A 19,796-nucleotide genomic window follows, 5' to 3' on the forward strand; every position below is an offset into this window, starting at 1 on the left:
ATAAATCTAGTAAAAAACAAAACCCTTCTTTTGTATATACTTGAATGTACTTTACAGTTTATATGTGTGAGAAAACCCAAGTGAAATGTTCATGTTCACCTTTATTTGCTATACTGCTAAATAAAAAAACATTTATATATATATATATATATATATATATATATATATATATATATATATATATATAGTATGTATGTATGTATTTAGAGAGAGAGAGAACACACTCCTCTAATTAATTTTGTATTAGTATTCAAACAGAACTAGTGACCGATTAAATATGTCAACCATCGTATATACAGTGCCACTAAAAACAGAGCTATAAATTTAGAGTTAAGAGTAGAAAAGATAATTGGACACATTTAGGGGGTACCTAGATTATAAAAGCACATAGGGGCATGTGTTATACCTAGTTAGAAAGGTGAGTATACACCTATATGCCTGTACAAAACAGTCTACCTTACAGTTCCACAGCATGTTATACCTGTGCTAAGGCTGTTGTAACTGTGTGCATGCATGTGCTGGTATGAATAGGGATTTATAGAAAACAAAAGAGGAATTAAGGGTACACAAACCAAAGCAAAGCAAAAAAAAGCACACAAGGACCTTCAAGACTGGGACAATAGAGGAAATATTCTTCTTCATGTATTTATTTAAAACGAGTGACATCTCATCATTTTCAAGATAGACAATGTAAAGCTATTCTCTTTTTTGATCATTGAAACAGTAGTCTGGACCAATATTTTTTTTTAATTCATGGATTAACGACATGCATGGCGTGTCAGTGATTTTTAACAAAGGGAGAAATTGTGCAAGCATATCCTTTAGTTTGGTGGTAACCTTCACCGACAGTGTTCGTTCAGATTTACCAAGTATCCACATTGCATTGAGGAGGAGTGGCCTAGTGGTTAGGGTGGTGGACTTTGGTCCTGAGGAACTGAGTTCAATTCCCAGCACAGGCAGCTCCTTGTGACTCTGGGCAAGTCACTTAATTCTCCATTGCCCACCACATTGAGCCTGCCATGAGTGGGAAAGCACAGGGTACAAATGTAACAAAAATAAATAAATATGAACCAGTAAGAAACGTTTTGAGAACAGAGCAGTAGTCTTGTGGTGAGAAAGTTTTAGGGGCCCTTTTACTAAGCCGTGTAAGTGCTTACATGCGTCCAACGCACACCCAAAAAATATTTTTTTATTTTCTGGCATGCATCAGCTACGTGCGCCAAGTGGCATTTGGCGTGCATAGGTCATTGCCTCCCGGTTACCACGTGAGTCTTTACTGCTAGGTCAATGGCTGGCGGTAAGGTCTCAGACCCAAAATGGACGTGCGGCAATTTTCATTTTACCGCACGTCCTTTTTCAGCAAAAATGTTTAAAAAGTCCTTTTTTACAGGTGTGCTGAAACATTATTCTGCGTGCGACCAAAACCCGCACCTACACTACCGCAGGCCATTTTTCAGTGCACCTTAGTAAAAGGGCCCCTTAAAAGCTGGTGTTCCCCAATGTGGCTATTTCCACGCAGCGTAGGAGAAAGTCTTCAATTGAAATCTGAGTTTCACAGATGGGTGGGACCGTCTTTTTAAGGTTCCCTTGTAAACGTTTAATCTCCTGTCAAGGGAAACACTATAGGGTCCTTTTACAAAGCTGCGGTAAAAGTTGGCCAGTGGTAGTGTGAGTGTGTGAAATTGCTGCACACCGAGGCCACTTGTTACCTTAGCCAGAATTTCCATTATTTTGAATGGAAGTCATAAATGGCTGTGCGCTAATAAAAATATTGGCGTGTGGCAGTTTTACTTTATCTTTTTTGACCCACTCCAGTTGGAGAATTTTTTGAGTGATGTGGTGGGGCATTTTTGAACAGGGACGCCCATCTCTAAGGGCACCCATCTCTGAGGACGTCCCCACGAAGGGGCGGGGCATCCCATATTTTTGAAACAAGATGGGCGTCAGACTACTGCCAGAATAACTGCCTTGATAAAATTAGGACAGCCGTTTTGCTGTCACCTTTTGAAAATAATCATTTTTATCTTTTAAAGTTTTCTATAGAAAATGGTCTTATCGTACACTATCTTGCAGCTGAGAGCAATTATTTTTAAAATCTCAATGTGTTCTTGTTTCAAAGAAGACTTTGAAATAGAGATGGGTGAGAACTGTGTAACTATCACAGCCCTAAAGTCAACAATTTTCTTTCAGGTAGGGCTCTACTGATTGCAATAGAAATTTTGAAAAATCCCTGAAAACATCTGTAGAACCTATAGATAAATCAATAAAATATCCAATTGCTTTAAAGCACTCCTCAAAAATTATTTCATTTATTTCCTAAGGGAAATGGGCCTCTTTTGTGAAACAGTTGTACTGTAACAATTGCCAAATCACTTTCTCTGCTTCTGTTGCAAATCAGTTTCTTAAACAACATTTTTGTTTTTGCTTTCCTGTAGGGTATTGGTGAACCGGCTGTGTTTCTGGGCTCCTCTGTGTATTTTGCTATAAAAGATGCAGTAATGGCTGCACGGAAGGAAAGAGGATTAACTAGGGAGTTCATGGTGAACAGCCCACTGACTCCTGAACGGATTCGGATGGCTTGTGGAGATCACTTTACTGATATGGTATAAGATTCCTTTCAAATTGCTACTTTAATGAAAGTATCTTTAATTCTTATTGCCCATGTTTTTTAATCCTTAGAATAGCCCACTGTTTATTTATTCATTTAACAAATTTATATCCTGCTCAGTCCAAAGTTCTGGGCGGGTTACAAAAAGCATACATAATAGTTAACACGATTATCACATACAATAATATACAAGCAAAGACAACATTTTTAAAAAAATCAGTTTTTTAAATCACGTGGAGGGGCATAATCGAAAGGGGCCCCCAAGTTTTCCTGAGGACATCCTCGCAGGACGTCCCGGCGAAGGGGCGGGGAAACCCATATTATCGAAACAAGATGGGCGTCCATCTTTTATTTCGATATTACAGTCGGGGACACCCAAATCAAGAAATTTAGGTCGACCTTAGAGATGGTCGTCCTTAGAGATGGTCATCCCCGATTTTCGGCGATAATGGAAAGCGAGGACGCCCATTTCAGAAATGACCAAATCCAAGCCATTTGGTCATGGGAGGAGCCAGCATTCGTAGTGCACTGGTCCCCCCGACATGCCAGGACACCAACCGGGCACCCTAGGGGGCACGGCAGTGGACTTCAGAAATTGCTCCCAGGTGCATAGCTCCCCTACCTTGGGTGCTGAGCCCCCCAACCCCCCCCAAACCCACTACCCACAACTGTACAACACTACCATAGCCCTAAGGGGTGAAGGGGGGCACCTACATGTGGGTACAGTGGGTTTCTGGTGGGTTTTGAAGGGCTCACATTTACCACCACAAGAGTAAGAGGTAGGATGGGGATGGGCCTGGGTCCGCCTGCCTGAAGTGCATTGTAGCCATTAAAACTGCTCCAGGGACCTGCATACTGCTGTCAGGGAGCTGGGTGTGACATTTGAGGCTGGCAAAAAATATTTTAAAAGTTTTTTAGGGTGGGAGGCGGTTAGTGTCCTCTGCAGAGTAAGGGGAGGTCATCCCCGATTCCCTCCAGTGGTCATCTGGTCAGTTCGGGCACCTTTTTGAGGCTTGGTCGCAAGAAAAAATGGACCAAGTCATCCAAGTGCTCGTCAGGGACGCCCTTCTTTTTTCCATTATCAGTCAAAGATGCCCATGTGTTAGGCATGCCCCAGTCCCGCTTCTCTATGCTTCCAACATGCCCCCGTGAACTTTGGTCATCCCCACAATGGAAAGCAGTTGATGACGCCCAAAATCAGCTTTCGATTATGCCGATTTGGGCGACCCTGGGAGAAGGTCGCCCATCTCCTGATTTGTGTTGAAAGATGGGTGCCCTTCTCTTTCGAAAATAAGCCTGTTGGAGAGGCATTTTTGATATGACGTCTAAATGCAACTTTGGAAGTTTTGCTGAAAATGTCCAAAAATCAAGTAGTGAAAATGACCGTTTTCAAACAAGAAAAACATCTATCTTTTTTCTTTGAAAATGTCCATTTTCTAGATGATGTTGTGGTACATCTATCTTTTTGGACCATTAAAAAAAAAGTCCCAATGCAAAACACACAAAATCAAGTCATTAGAACTTAGGAGGAGCCAGATTTCCTAGTAGACTGGCCACACAGGCATCCCAGCAGAGCAGTGGGGCACTGCAGTGGACTTCACATAAAGGTCTTAGGTATACATGTCACCATTACCCTTTTATATTGTACTAGCCGTTGAGCCCGTAAAAACGGGCTAGTATAGGACGGGGGGGTTGAAAGGCCCCTTCTCCTCGCCGCTGCAAGGCCCCCCCACCGCCGAACTCGCTGCTGCCCCTCAAAGGTCACTGCTACGCCCCCCCCCCCCCGGAATCGCCGCCACCCCTCCACCCAGGCCTGGCCCTCGCTTCGCTATTGAAACAGAGCGGGAACGCAGCACACAGCTCAGATGAGCTGCCGTCCTTCTCCTCTGCCTGTGTCCCGCCCTCGTGGGTGAGGGCGGGACACAGGCAGGGAAGGAAGGCCGACGGCAGCTCAGCTGAGCTGTGTGCTGAGTTGATGCTGTTTCTATAGCGGAGCAAGGGCCCAGCCCGGGTGGAGGGTGGGTGGCGGCGGCGACTCCGGGTGGGGGAGTGGTAGCGGCGACCTTGGGGGGGGGGGAAGCGGTAGCGACGGCGGTTTCGTCCCTCCCCTTGCGCAGTAGAGACCCTCTCTGTCCCGCCCCCATCATCACGTATTGACACGGGGGCGGGACAGAGAGGGTCTTTACTGTGCATTTGCGAGTGAGTTTCTCCGAGGACAAGCAGGCTGCTTGTTCTCACTGATGGGTGACGTCCACGGCAGCCCCTCCAATCGGAAACTTCTCTAGCAAAGCCCTTTGCTAGTCCTCGCGCGCCCGCGCGCACCGCGCATGCGCGGCCGTCTTCCCGCCCGAAACCGGCTCGAGCCGGCCAGTCTTCTTTTGTCCGCACTCGGTACGGTCGTGTTTTCGCCGTGTCGAGCCCCGGGAAGTCGACCTCGCGCGTCCAAACTTGTTTTTGACGTGTTTTTCTTCGGAAAAGTCTTTAAAAGTGTCGGGAAGTGCTCCGGAAACCCCCCCCCCCCCGGGTTTTGTGTTAACCCATTCCCGTACTTCCAGCTTTTTGCCCCGATAAGTTTTCTTTCGTCGTCGGGGTAGGCCTCTTTTCGGCCTCGGTCGAGATTTTCTCCCTTAAAAGTTTTTGGTGCTCTTTTTCCGTCATTTCGGATTTTGATTTCGCCGGCGTGATTTTTCCGCCCATGACATCGAAGCCTTCCAGCGGCTTCAAGAAGTGCACCCAGTGCGCCCGGGTTATCTCGCTCACTGATCGACACTCGTCGTGTCTTCAGTGTCTGGGGGCCGAGCACCGCCCTCAGAACTGTAGTCTGTGTTCCCTGCTTCAAAGGCGGACTCAGGTAGCGAGATTAGCCCAGTGGAACGTGTTGTGTCTCGGGCTCTTCGGCGGCATCGGCACCGGGATCTTCGAGTGCATCGACGTCGTCAGCGTCCAGACCATCTTCCTCGGCCGCCCCTGCATCAAGTGCATCGAGGCATCGGGCCTCTGCATCGGCGCCAAGGTATCGGGCGACTGCATCGACGTCGGTGGTACCGGGACCTCGTCTGCTGATGTCGTCGGACGGTGGTGCATCGTCAGGAGTGCAGGTGGAGGGCTGTCCATTCCCCTGCTGGTGGCGAGTGAGCCTTCGGGGTGGGTCCTCCTCCTACCCTGAGGGCTCCTGTGGTACAGCCCCCCCGAGACCAACCTCCTTCGGCCTCGGCCCCGAGGAAAGCGACGGCTGGATTCTACGTCCTCCTCGTCGGTGCCAGGGGAGCTCCGGTGACATGCTTCGGAAGAAGTCGAAGAAGCATCGACACCCGGTCGCCTCCCCGCGTCGGCACCAAGAGCTCTGGGTCGCCGAGGGAGTCGGCACCAGCAGGCATCGGCACCGAGGAGACCGCTCACCTGTTCAGGAGGTGTCGATGCGCTCCACTCTGGACAGCCCGGAACAGCCTCCTCGCCAGGAACAGGTTCTGACGTCGACGCCTGCATCGACCTCTTTGCCTTTCTCTGCAGCCGCTCTGAACGAGAGCCTCCGGCCCGTTTCTCCAGAGGATTCTGGGAGAGCTGTTGCGCCCTACCCCTCCGGTACCGGCGGTGCTTGCGCCTCCGGTACCTGTCGAGCGTTGGCGCCGGCTGGCCCATTCGCCCGGGGTGAGGTCCCCGACGTCGGTACCGCGTGCTGGTGCCGACTGCGGCCACCTCCCAGGAGGGCTCTCCCCGACTACGTGGCGGAGGGAGCTTCGCCGATGCGGGCGAGGGAGTCTACTCTCGACGCCCCCATCGTGGACGTGGCTCCACAGAGTCAAGCCGGGCGAGGTTGCAGACACAGGTTCGTGAACTTGTGTCTGACACCGAGGGTGAGGCCTCGTGGGAGGAAGAGGAAGACCCCAGATATTTCTCTGACGAGGAGTCTGAGGGTCTTCCTTCTGATCCCACTCCCTCTCCTGAAAGACAGCTTTCTCCTCCTGAGAGTCTGTCTTTCGCTTCCTTGTCCGGGAGATGTCTACGGCCATCCCCTTCCCGGTGGTTGTGGAGGACGAGCCCAGGGCTGAATGTTTGAGCTCCTGGACTATCCTTCTCCACCTAAGGAAGCGTCCACTGTTCCCTTGCACCATGTCCTAAAAAAGACATTGCTTGCGAACTGGACCAAGCCACTAAGTAATCCCCACATTCCCAAGAAGATCGAGTCCCAGTACCGGATCCATGGGGACCCAGAGCTGATGCGCACCCAGTTGCCTCATGACTCTGGAGTTGTGGATTTGGCCCTAAAGAAGGCTAAGAGTTCTAGGGAGCATGCTTCGGCGCCCCCGGGCAAAGACTCTAGAACCTTAGACTCCTTTGGGAGGAAGGCCTACCTTCTTCTATGCTCGTGGCCAAAATCCAGTCTTACCAGCTCTACACGAGCATACACATGCGGAACAATGTGCGGCCAGTTGGCGGGCTTGGTTGATGCTCTTCCCCCTGAGCAAGCCAAGCCTTTTCAGGAGGTGGTCAGGCAGCTGAAGGCGTGCAGAAAATTCCTGGCCAGAGGGGTGTATGACACCTTTGATGTTGCGTCCAGGGCCGCTGCTCAAGGTGTGGTGATGCGCAGGGCTCTCATGGCTGCGTGCCTCCGACCTGGAGAATAGACTCCAGCAGCGATTGCGGACTCGCCTTGCCGTGCGGACAATATTTTTGGAGAGAAGGTCGAGCAGGTTGGTAGAGCATCTCCACCAGCGGGACACCGCATTCGAACAGTTCTCCCGCCGGCAGCCTTCAGCCTCTACCTCTACAGGTAGAAGATTTTTTGGGGGAAGGAGACTGTTCCCTACTCTTCTGGTAAGCGTAGGTACAATCCTCCTTCTCGACAGCCTGCGGCCCAGGCTAAGCCCCAGCGCGCTCGCTCTCGTCAAGCAGCGTGCGCCTCAGCAAGGCCCCTCGGCTCCCCAGCAAAAGCAAGGGGCGAGCTTTTGACTGGCTCCAGCCGAGCATAGCCGACATCCAAGTGTCAGTGCCGGGGCGACCTGCCGGTCGGGGGGAGGTTGAAGCTTTTCACCAAAGGTGGCCTCTCATAACCTCCGATCAGTGGGTTCTGCAAATAGTCCGGCAAGGATACACCCTCAATTTGGCCTCAAAACCTCCAAATTGTCCACCGGGAGCTCAGTCTTACAGCTTCCAGCACCAGCAGGTACTTGCAGAGGAACTCTCCGCCCTTCTCAGCGCCAATGCGGTCGAGCCCGTGCCATCCGGGCAAGAAGGGCTGGGATTCTATTCCAGGTACTTCCTTGTGGAAAGAAACAGGGGGGATGGCGTCCCATCCTAGACCTAAGGGCCCTGAACAACTATCTCGTAAAAGAAAAGTTCAGGATGCTTTCCTGGCACCCTTCTCCCCATGATTCAGCAAACGATTGCTATGCTCTCTGGACTTGAGATGGATGCTACACACACATCCCAGCTCACAGACAGTATCTGCGATTTAACTGGGCACACGTCACTTCCAGTACTGTTGTACTGCCCTTTGGGCTCGCCTCTGCGCCCAGGGTGTTCCCAAAGTGCCTGGCTGTAGTAGCAGCGGCACTTCGCAGGCTGGGGTGCCGTGTTCCCATATCTCGACGATTGGCTGGTGAAGAAACACATCCGAGGCAGGAGCCCTGCAGTCCATGCAGATTGACTATTCGCCTCTGTAGCTACTGGGGTTTGTCATAAATTACCCAAAGTCCCATCTTCTCCCAGTGCAGAGACTCGAATTCATAGGAGCTCTGCTGGATTCTCGGACGGCTCGCGCCTATCTCCCAGAGACGAGAGCCAACAACTTGCTGTCCCTCGTCTCGCGGGTGCGAGCGTCCCAGCAGATCACAGCTCGGCAGATGTTGAGATTGCTGGGCCACATGGCCTCCACAGTTCATGTGACTCCCATGGCCCGCCTTCACATGAGATCTGCTCAATGGACCCTAGCTTCCCAGTGGTTCCAGGCTGCTGGGGATCTAGAGGACGTAATCCACCTGTCCACGAGTTTTCTCGAATCCCTGTATTGGTGGACGATTTGGCCCAATTTGACTCTGGGACGTCCTTTCCAAATTCCTCAGCCACAAAAAGTGCTGACCACGGATGCGTCTCTCCTGGGATGGGGAGCTCATGTCAATGGGCTTCACACCCAAGGAAGCTGGTCCCTCCAGGAACGCGATCTACAGATCAATCTCCTGGAGTTGCGAGCGATCTGGAAAGCTCTGAAGGCTTTCAAAGATCGGCTGTCCCACCAAATTATCCAAATTCAGACAGACAACCAGGTTGCCATGTACTATGTCAACAAGCAGGGGGGCACCGGATCTCGCCCCCTGTGTCAGGAAGCCGTCAGCATGTGGCTCTGGGCTCGCCGTCACGGCATGGGGCTCCAAGCCACATATCTGGCAGGCGTAAACAACAGTCTGGCCGACAGGTTGAGCAGGATTATGCAACCTCACGAGTGGTCGCTCAACTCCCGAGTAGTGCGCCAGATCTTCCAAGCGTGGGGCACCCCCTTGGTGGATCTCTTCGCATCTCGAGTGAACCACAAAGTCCCTCAGTTCTGTTCCAGGCTTCAGGCCCCCGGCAGACTGGCATCGGATGCCTTCCTCCTGGATTGGGGGGAGGGCCTGCTGTATGCTTATCCTCCCATTCCTCTGGTGGGGAAGACTTTGTTGAAACTCAAGCAAGACCGAGGCACCATGATTCTGATTGCTCCTTTTTGGCCGCGTCAGATCTGGTTCCCTCTTCTTCTGGAGTTATCCTCCGAAGAACCGTGGAGATTGGAGTGTTTTCCGACCCTCATCACGCAGGACGAAGGGGCTCTTCTGCATCCCAGCCTCCGGTCCCTGGCTCTCACGGCCTGGATGTTGAGAGCGTAGACTTTGCCTCTTTGGGTCTGTCAGAGGGTGTCTCCCGCGTCTTGCTTGCTTCCAGGAAAGATTCCACTGTTACTTCTTTCTGTGGAGGAGGTTTGCCGTCTGGTGTGACAGCAAGGCCCTAGCTCCTCGCTCTTGTCCTACACAGACCCTGCTTGAATACCTTCTGCACTTGTCTGAGTCTGGTCTCAAGACCAACTCTGTAAGAGTTCACCTTAGCGCAATCAGTGCATACCATTACCATGTGGAAGGTAAGCCGATCTCAGGACGGCCTTTAGTTGTTCGCTTCATGAGAGGTTTGCTTTTGTCAAAGCCCCCTGTCAAGCCTCCTACAGTGTCATGGGATCTCAATGTCGTTCTCACCCAGCTGATGAAACCTCCTTTTGAGCCACTGAATTCTTGCCATCTGAAGTACTTGACCTGGAAGGTCATTTTCTTGGTGGCAGTTACTTCAGCTCGTAGAGTCAGTGAGCTTCAGGCCCTGGTAGCCCAGGCCCCTTACACCAAATTTCATCATAACAGAGTAGTCCTCCGCACTCACCCTAAGTTCTTGCCAAAGGTCGTGTCGGAGTTCCATCTGAACCAGTCAATTGTCTTGCCAACATTCTTTCCCCGTCCTCATTCCTGCCCCGCTGAACGTCAGCTGCACACATTGGACTGCAAGAGAGCATTGGCCTTCTACCTGGAGCGGACACAGCCCCACAGACAGTCCGCCCAATTGTTTGTTTCTTTTGATCCCAATAGGAGGGGAGTGGCTGTTGGGAAACGCACCATATCCAATTGGCTAGCAGATTGCATTTCCTTCACTTACGCCCAGGCGGGGCTGGCTCTTGAGGGTCATGTCACGGCTCATAATGTTAGAGCCATGGCTGCGTCGGTAGCCCACTTGAAGTCAGCCTCCATTGAAGAAATTTGCAAAGCTGCGACGTGGTCATCTGTCCACACATTCACATCTCATTACTGCCTGCAGCAGGATACCCGACGCGACAGTCGGTTCGGGCAGTCAGTTCTTCAGAACCTGTTTGGGCTTTAGGATCCAACTCCACCCCCCGAGGGCCCTGTTTGTTCTGTTCCAGGTTGCACTCTCAGTTAGTTGGTAAATTTTTTAGGTCAATCTCAGTTATGTCCTCACCGTTGCGAGGCCCAATTGACCATGGTTGTTGTTTTGAGTGAGCCTGGGGGCTAGGGATACCCCATCAGTGAGAACAAGCAGCCTGCTTGTCCTCGGAGAAAGCGAATGCTACATACCTGTAGAAGGTATTCTCCGAGGACAGCAGGCTGATTGTTCTCACAAACCCACCCGCCTCCCCGTTGGAGTTGTGTCTTCCCTTGAAGTGTATTGTCTTGCTACATACTGGACTGGCCGGCTCGAGCCGGTTTCGGGCGGGAAGACGGCCGCGCATGCGCGGTGCGCGCGGGCGCGCGAGGACTAGCAAAGGGCTTTGCTAGAGAAGTTTCCGATTGGAGGGGCTGCCGTGGACGTCACCCATCAGTGAGAACAATCAGCCTGCTGTCCTCGGAGAATACCTTCTACAGGTATGTAGCATTCGCTTCGGTCACTCGCCGTTTATATGTTTGACTAGCCGTTAAGCCCGTTAAAACGGGCGCATATTGGAATGTTTTTTTTCCCAAGGCCCCCCCTCCCGTTGCAGCTGCAAGGCCCCCTGCCATCCTCCTTCCCTGCCAGCTCCAAGGCCCCCTCTGTCCCTCCCTCCCAGCTCCAAGGCTCCAGTCCTCCCCCCTTCCCAGCTGCAAGGCCCCCTGCCCTCCCTCCCTCCCAGTTCCAAGGCCCCAGGCCCTCCCCCCAGCTCCCAAGGCCCCCTTCCCTCCCTCCCAGTTCCAAGGCCCCCTGCTCTCCCTCACAACTGTAAGGGGCCCCATTCCCTCACAACTGTAAGGGCCCCCATTCCCTCCCTCCCAGCTCCAAGGCTCCAGTCCTCCCCCCTTCCCAGCTGCAAGGCCCCCTGCCTGCCCTCCCTCCCTCCCAGTTCCAAGGCCCCAGGCCCTCCCCCCCAGCTCCCAAGGCGCCCTTCCCTCCCTCCCTCCCTCCCAGTTCCAAGGCCCCCTTCCCGCCCTCCCCCCCAGCTCCCAAGGCCCCCTTCCCTCCCTCCCTCCCAGTTCCAGGGCCCCCCTGCTCTCCCTCACAACTGTAAGGGCCCCCCTGCCCTCCCTCCCAGCTCCAAGGCTCCAGTCCTCCCCCCTTCCCAGCTGCAAGACCCCCCGCCCTCCCTCCCTCCCAGTTCCAAGGCCCCCCCAGCTCCCAAGGCCCCCTTCCCTCCCTCCCTCCCAGTTCCAAGGCCCCCTGCTCTCCCTCACAACTGTAAGGGCCCCCCTGCCCTCCCTCCCAGCTCCAAGGCTCCAGTCCTCCCCCCTTCCCAGCTGCAAGGCCCCCCGCCTTCCCTCCCAGTTCCAAGGCCCAAGGCCCCCCCCAGCTCCCAAGGCCCCCTTCCTTCCCTCCCTCCCTCCCTCCCAGTTCCAAGGCCCCCTGCTCTCCCTCACAACTGTAAGGCTCTCCCTCACAACTGTAAGGGCCCCCCTGCCCTTCCTCCCAGCTCCAAGGCTCCAGTCCTCCCCCCTTCCCAGCTGCAAGGCCCCCCGCCCTCCCTCCCTCCCAGTTCCAAGGCCCCAGGCCCCCCCAGCTCCCAAGGCCCCCCCCAGCTCCCAAGGCCCCCTTCCCTCCCTCCCAGTTCCAAGGCACCCCCCTTCTTCCCAGCCAGCTGGAAGGCCCCCTTCAGTCCAGCCCTCCCAGCTCCAAGGCCCCCCTCCTTCTGAGACCTCCCATGTCCCCTCCCCCCCCCAAGGTAGCCGCTACCGCCCCCCCCCCGGGAGTCGCCACCACCCCCCCCTTCACCCGGCCCGGGCCCTCTCTTCGTTATTCAACTTACAGCAGCGCCGAAACAGCAGCAAGCAGCAGCTCCCGTTGGCCTTCCTTCACTGCCTGTGCCTCGCCCTCGTGTGACGTCACGTCGGCGAGGGCGGGGCACAGGCAGTGAAGGAAGGCCAACGGGAGCTGCTGCTTGCTGCTGTTTCGGCGCTGCTGTAAGTTGAATAACGAAGAGAGGGCCCGGGCCGGGTGAAGGGGGGGGGTGGCGACTCCGGGGGGGGGGGGGGCGGGTAGCGGCTACCTTGGGGGGGGGGGCAGCGGTAGCGACGTCAGCGGTTCCCTCCCTCCCCTTCCGCGCAGTTTCCCTCTCTGTCCCGCCCCCTCCCCCCGTCATCACGTCTTGGGGGTGGGACAGAGAGGGAAGTCTCTACTGCGCATTTGCAGGTGAGTCGGTCACTTGCCATTTATAGGTTTGATGGTGACCCTTCAAAACCCACCAAAAACCTACTGTACCCAACTGTACAACACTACAATAGCCCTTATGGCTGCAAGTGTCACCTATATGTGGGTACAGTAGGTTTTGTTTTTTTAGGAGGGGGCTGACACTTTCCACCACAAGAGTAATAGTTAGTAGGTGTCTAGGGGGGTCTTTTACTAAAGCTTAGCTTGAGTTATCTGCAGCTGAGCCCATTTTATTTCTATGGGCCCTACTGCAGATAACTCGAGCTAAGCTTTAGTAACAGATCCCCCAGGTTTGGTTATACAATACAGTAGATTCTCGATTATCCGATGTAAAAGGGACCGGCACTGTTTTGGATAAGTGAAAAGTTGGATAATATGGAAAACAATGGGAACCCCTCAAACAACACATGGAAATCATACTTTATGCACAAAGAACAGACATAGGGTATCTTGTAGTGGAGGAGTAGCCTAGTGGTTAGTGCAGCAGACTTTGATCCTGGGGAAATGGGTTCAATTCCCACTACAGCCCCTTGTGACTGTGGACAAGTCACTTAACCCTCCATTGCCCCAGGTACAAAATAAGTGGAGTGGAGGAGTGGCCTAGTGGTTAGGGTGGTGGACTTTGGTCCTGAGGAACTGAGTTCAATTCCTGGCATAGGCAGCTCCTTGTGACTCTGGGCAAGTCACTTAACCCTTCATTGCCTGCCATGAGTGGGAAAGTGTGGGGTACAAATGTAACAAAAATAAAATAAACCACTTTGAATGTAGTTGCAAAATACCACAGAAATGTGGTATATCAAGTCCCCTTTCCATTTAATTAAAATATTGTTTACTAACACTAAACAGCAACAACAACAAAATGAAAACATTTGTAGAGCAGACAACGTGAGCAATATAGACAGCACAGGAATTTTACAGCAGGCAATATGAACAGAAATATTGAACCGAGAAAGGGAAACCATATTTATCAACTGCATATACAGAAATATAACACCAAGCAGAGCCCCATTTCTCAAGATCACGCATGCTCAGCCTCATTCGATTTACTTCTCCAGTCAATACCAATACTGTATAAAGCAAAAATCAAGACAGCAGAACCAAACAGAGCCCCATGTCTCAAGACAGCAGAACTGCAACTGGAAATCCTCCGGATCTAGGAATGAGAGTAAGAATAAAGAAAGTGCTGTAAATTTAAATGAGCAAACAGGAATACAGTAGGTGTACATATGGTACAGCATAAAACTCATTGTGCATAAGAATATTACCATGGTTCTGTTTCTGCTAAAACATGGCTTCAGATCAAAAATAGATCTCTCTCAGAGTGTAGGAGTGGCCTAGTGGTTAGGGTGCTGGACGTTGGTCCTGAGGAACTGAGTTCAATTCCCACTTCAGGCACACTCAGCTCCTTGTGACTCTGGGCAAGTCACTTAACCCTCCATTGCCCCATGTAAGCCACAATGAGTGGGGAAAATCATGGGGGTACAAATGTAACAAAAAAAAAAAAGCAGGCTGTCAAGTCAATAGTGGCTCAAAGATTTCTGCAAAAACACAATCTCAGATCAAAAATGGTTCCCTGACAGGAAAGCAAGGTCTTAGCTCAAAACATCTTTAATGCTCACTTTCTTTAGCACTTCCTTTCTGCAAAAGTTTCTGCTCTGTAGACAAAACAACTTTTTTCCTCTTTTGACTGGCCAAAAATTGATGCCATACTGTAAAAGCAAGGTCTCCCCTCAAAACATTTCCAATGGTTCCCTCGCTGCACAAGTGGGTTCCCAGGTGCAAATATTATTGCCATGCTGTAATGTTATAAATCCAAGGATCTCAGCTTAAAACTTCTTCAATGGAACACTCGCTGCACAAGAGGGGTCCCAAATCAAAAAAAGTATGGTTCCTATGAATAGAACCATGGTCTCGAAAAAAAAAAAACAAGTAACGCATGAAAGCATTGTCTCAAATCAAGAAACGTTTCCCTCACTGCAAAAGCAGGATCCCAGATCCAAAAATTCATGCATACAAGCATGGGCTCAAATCACAAACAGGAAGAGAAGCCACACACTTCTTAACTCGAATGAGGGGCGCACGAAGGATTATCAGCTGCAAAGCATGGCTCCCTTGCAGAGAAGTACGGTCTCGGCTTAAATATGGCTTAAAGATGGCTTCCTTGCAGTATGTGAAGCCAGAAAACGATTAGCAAAGGTCGGATAATCGAGACTGTACTGTACTAGCATAACCTGATATTGATTCTCCTATGCAAGCACCCAGTTGTGGCAAGGACACACGTAGTTTATAGTATTCCGCAAGTTATACATGTAAATGGGAGCCCCCGCCTATATCCAGTCTTTGCTCTGCTCCTGTGTATGTCCCCTTGCAAATATGCACAGTTCCCAGAAAAAGGAACCCCTTGCATAGTTTCTAAATATTTTGTAATTGTTTAAACATTTAGTATGACCTTTGAAAATACATTAATGGATTTATTTCTTAGTCAATCCATGATTTGTGTTCAAACTGTCCTCCTTCAACCTTGACATGTTCACGAAGACGTCGACGACACTGAGTTGTTGGCGCAATGAATTCTGAGGATATTGTTAATTAAGAGCTCAACTGTTTTACAAGCTGTTGAAAACTAAAGTACTCAAAAAAAGTCTTGAATTTCAGGCAGACATTTCTGCTACAGTAGAATGTTTGTGGGTTATTTGGAAAAATGTTGGAGGTCTCATTTTTTCCAGACACCATGCACATGTTGAAAAAATGAATAGCACAAATCCAGGCAACTTCCACATGGAGATATTAGTACTTACTGTACATGTGGATGTGGCAATTTTGTAGCTTCCATATGTAGCTGCTCCATTTACAAACCTAGACATCTAAGTGCCACCAACCAAGTTGTAAGGCCACAATTTTAACTCAGTTTCTTTTTAGAGGTGGAAATAAACTGCCCTGGATTAAGGAGAATGACCAAAATGAGCACCTTTTAAAAGCATGTGTGCCGTTAAACTAATATAAAAACAAACATGGAAATTCTTCCCTCTACACGTGTATTCTGTTTATAAAATGAGGAATACACATGTAGATATAATCCCACTCAAGGCCTGCCCAGATCAAACCTACTTTGGAAGAAAGGAGAAACAGGGGTAATATGATACAGATGTTCAAATATTTGAAAAGTATTAATCCGCAAACGAACCCTTTCCGGAGATGCGAAGGAGGTAGAACGAGAGGACATGAAATGAGATTGAAGGAGGGCAGACTCAAGAAAAATGTCAGGAAGTATTTTTTCACGGAGAGAGTAGTGGATGCTTGGAATGCCCTCCCGCGGGAGGTGGTGGAAATGAAAACGGTAACAGAATTCAAGCACGCGTGGGATAAACATAAAGGAATCCTGTTCAGAAGGAATGGATCCTAAGGAGCTTAGCCGAGATTGGGTGGCAGAGCCGGTGGCGGGAGGCGGGGATAGTGCTGGGCAGACTTACACGGTCTGTGCCCTGAAAAGGACAGGTACAAATCAAGGTAAGGTATACACAAAAAGAAGCACATATGAGTTTATCTTATTGGGCAGACTGGATGGACCATGCAGGTCTTTTTCTGCCGTCATCTATTATGTTACTATGTTACTTGAAACCTCTGCATGATGTGCATCTCCACATGCAAATACCTCCGGATTCTATATAGTGTGCTTAGATTTAGGCGCTGAAATCAGCGCGGAATCTATAACACCGTGTGTAACTTAATTGGCTTAATAAGCTCATGAGCGTTGAAAACAGCACTTAACAAGCAATAATGAGCACTAATTGGTACTGATTAGAATTTAGGCGCACAACTCGCTAAGCGTACCTTGTAACGATGTGCGCCAAACGTCTAATGTGTGGAGGCAAAAAGGGGCATGTTTATGGGGGGGGGGGGGGAAATGGGCGTTTCATAGGCGTTCCAAAATTTAGGCGCCTAGTTATAGAATATGACCCAGTGTGCCTCAATCTACGCACTGAGATTTACACCAGGTTTTCTTTGGCGTAAATGGATGCGCACAGATATCGGCGCTGAAATATCAACTAAGTGTATTCTATAATCGGCGCCTAAATTTAGTTGCTGATTATAAAATACACAGCACTGATTTCAGCGCCGATTTTTTTAGTGTCATATGTAGAATCTCCTCCATAGCAGCTTTCTGAAATTAGTGTTTGCACATGCATGTGATATACATATGTAAATACAACTATTTCTGTTTTGACCATTACCTTTTCTTACCTAGTCCCAGAGCTGCTCAACTAGAGCATATTGCTTTCTATTTTCTTGTACCCCATATCTGGAACAGTCTTCCTTTACCCATTCGAAGTAACTTTCCATTTAAATCTGAATTGAAAACATGGCTTTTTACCCTATCTTTTGACAACTTGAACTGACTGGAATTTACCTGATTGAGACTCTCTGGCCCCCCTTTTTTTTCTACTCACATCTGATTAAACTCTACTCTTTGTATATTCTTCCCTGTCCTATTAATAATGGAGTTCCTTTTCTGTGTCCTCCTTAATTTTAAATTTTAGCCTCTGCAAAGTCAGTTTAAGCTGTATAGCAAATTTTATTAAGTTATAACTATAATAGGGGGGACATGGGGGGAGGGTTCTAGTACATGGGAAATAGTGGCTACTCAGATCTGTAATGTAATGTAATTTAAAATAAGTTTTTGATGGATATGTAGTGCTTTTCATATAGTTTAGTGTTATAATATATGGTTTAGCCAGAAGAAAGGTGGCTATAAGGAACAAAGTCACCGGCACGGTACTTTAATTGGATTGTCAAATAATGTGCAACATAGAGGGTGCCACGGTCCCGTGGTTATGTATTCTTAGTTATTAAGTTGGTTTTATAAAGAAATTGCTCATGTTCTTTGATATGTTTGGCTGTACTGCATAGTGCCGCAGGAACAATGTTGGGAGTAGGGGAGGTATGGGTAGGGATGGGTTAGGAAGCATAATGTTACGAAAAGATGAGGTTATCATTATTATGCTCTATCTGCTTAGAGATGGTGATTTGAAACTATGTTGTAACTGAAATGTGTTGATGAGCAGTTTGTGATACATTTGATATTAAAAATGTTGAAACATAAATTATAACTATAAACTATCAAATAAGGGCCTAAATATGGCATTTACCAGAATGAATATTATTAAAAATAGAATATAATTCATTTTATTCTTTCTTGTAGATTCCAAGAGATGACCCTGGATCCTATACTCCATGGGCGATCAACGTTTGAGTAACAGCTAAGATGGCATAAGCATATTATAGTCAGAAAACAACAAGGCAGTCGGTCCGTAAAATCCAATACAGAAGATAAAACAATGAGGTCGACCTTGTAAAAACACAATGTCTTTATTAGTAGATTAAAAGGTCCCAGATATTCAACATAAAATGCCCGACATGGCCATGTTTCGCCTGTATAAAAATGGCTGTGCTGGAGCAGGGGGGTCACCAGCTGATACAAAACTTCAACCACAGTGTTTTTTTTGAGAGACTGTTCCCAGAATCTAGCTTTCTATGTTTTAACAGCCACACCAGTCTGTTTTTGTTTTCTTTTTCTAAGTTTTATATCAGCTGGTAACCCACTGCCCCAGACGCAGCCATTTTTAAACAAGCGAAACATGGCCATGTTGGGCATTTTATGTTGAATATCTGGGAGCTTTTGATCTACTAATAAAGACATTGTTTTTTCACAAGGTCTGCCTCATTGGTTTATTTTCCATAAGCATATTATATGCAACAGGATTTCATGCCTGAAAAGACTTCACACTTGTTTCAGAATGTTGTTTTAAAGCAACCTACGTTTCTTCAACAGAGGATCTAAACTTACAGTCCAGTCTGAAACTGTAATGGAATGCATTCATTTGAGGCACTGGTAATTTAAGACACCGATTACATCCTTCTGAACCCAAGCATGTGAAAATAGGGGGCAATTCTATACAGATTGCCTAAAGTTGGGCACCGGGATGGTGCATCCTAAGTGAAAATTCTAGAACAGCAGTTGTGTGTGCAACTACCATTTTAGAATACTAGCGTAAATCCACATTTAAATCCAAACTGTAGGTGTGAGCATTTATGCTAGATTAATGGCTGGTGTAAATGCTCATGCCTACCTGTAAGCAATTAGGCACGTAAATTCTATAGCCAGCCTTGATCCTCCCATGCCCTTCCAGTTCCATGCCCCCCATGAAGTTGCATGTTCTGGAATTTGAGCATGCAACTTATAGAATACCGATAAGGGTAGTTACATAAGTAACTGCTAATCAGTGCCAATTGTAACCAATTATTGTTTGTTAATACCAATTAGCAGCTTATTATTAAATTAAGTTATGCACACAACTAACATTTGGGCACTAGTTGCAAATTTGGGTGTGCAATTTTCTAGAATTAGGGGGATAGTGTATGCATGCATATAATGTTCGGAAAAAGTGTGCACCATTACCCAATATGTATAATCTTCACGAGTAGTGCTCACTATTTCCTATTAGTGTGCACTCTCTTTTCAAAAGAGTGCACACTAATAATGAATATTGCTCAAGAAACAAAAAAAGCTTTATTAAAAATTAACATTGATCTGAGGAAGAAGAGTAACCTTCGAAAGCTGATCAAAAATGTATTACGTTAGTCCAATAAAAAAGGTATCATCTTATTTTCTTTTCTGTTTTGCTTTATTTCTGTTTATTACCTTAAAAAATTAACAAAATGAAAATTCCCATAAATGACATAGGAAACTAAACAAAACAAAGGGGCCATTTTACTAAGCCAGGTAGGAGCCTACACGCGCCCAGCACACGCTAATTCAGAGTTACCACTCGGCTACCACATGGCCCATGCGGTAATTTCATTTTTATGCACATCTGCTATGCACAATGTGCAAAAAGTGGGAGTACGACCAAGGAAACCAGACGCTGGAAGACGTTCTTAAATAAAAACTTTATTGGATATTTGAAGACTCGACACGTCGTGTTTCGGCCGTCAAGCCTGCATCAGGAGTCTATAAAAAGTACATTTATATATGATATGTGTGATA

The 19,796-nt window shown here is 48.6% G+C and overlaps 1 protein-coding gene across 1 annotated transcript in view; it reads left to right on the top strand.

Annotated features, from left to right (window-relative positions):
• Positions 1-19,343, top strand: part of LOC115474517 (aldehyde oxidase 1-like) — a 221,257-nt gene extending 201,914 nt beyond the window's left edge. The window contains exons 34-35 of the mRNA XM_030210007.1: positions 2,436-2,603; positions 17,952-19,343. Coding sequence (XP_030065867.1) covers positions 2,436-2,603; positions 17,952-18,002 — 219 coding nt within the window. The 3' untranslated portion in view covers positions 18,003-19,343. The remainder of the gene's footprint in view (positions 1-2,435; positions 2,604-17,951) is intronic.
• Positions 19,344-19,796: the final 453 nt, after the last annotated feature.

Source organism: Microcaecilia unicolor, chromosome 7 (genome assembly GCF_901765095.1).
Source record: "Microcaecilia unicolor chromosome 7, aMicUni1.1, whole genome shotgun sequence".
Taxonomy (NCBI): Eukaryota; Metazoa; Chordata; class Amphibia; order Gymnophiona; family Siphonopidae; genus Microcaecilia; species Microcaecilia unicolor.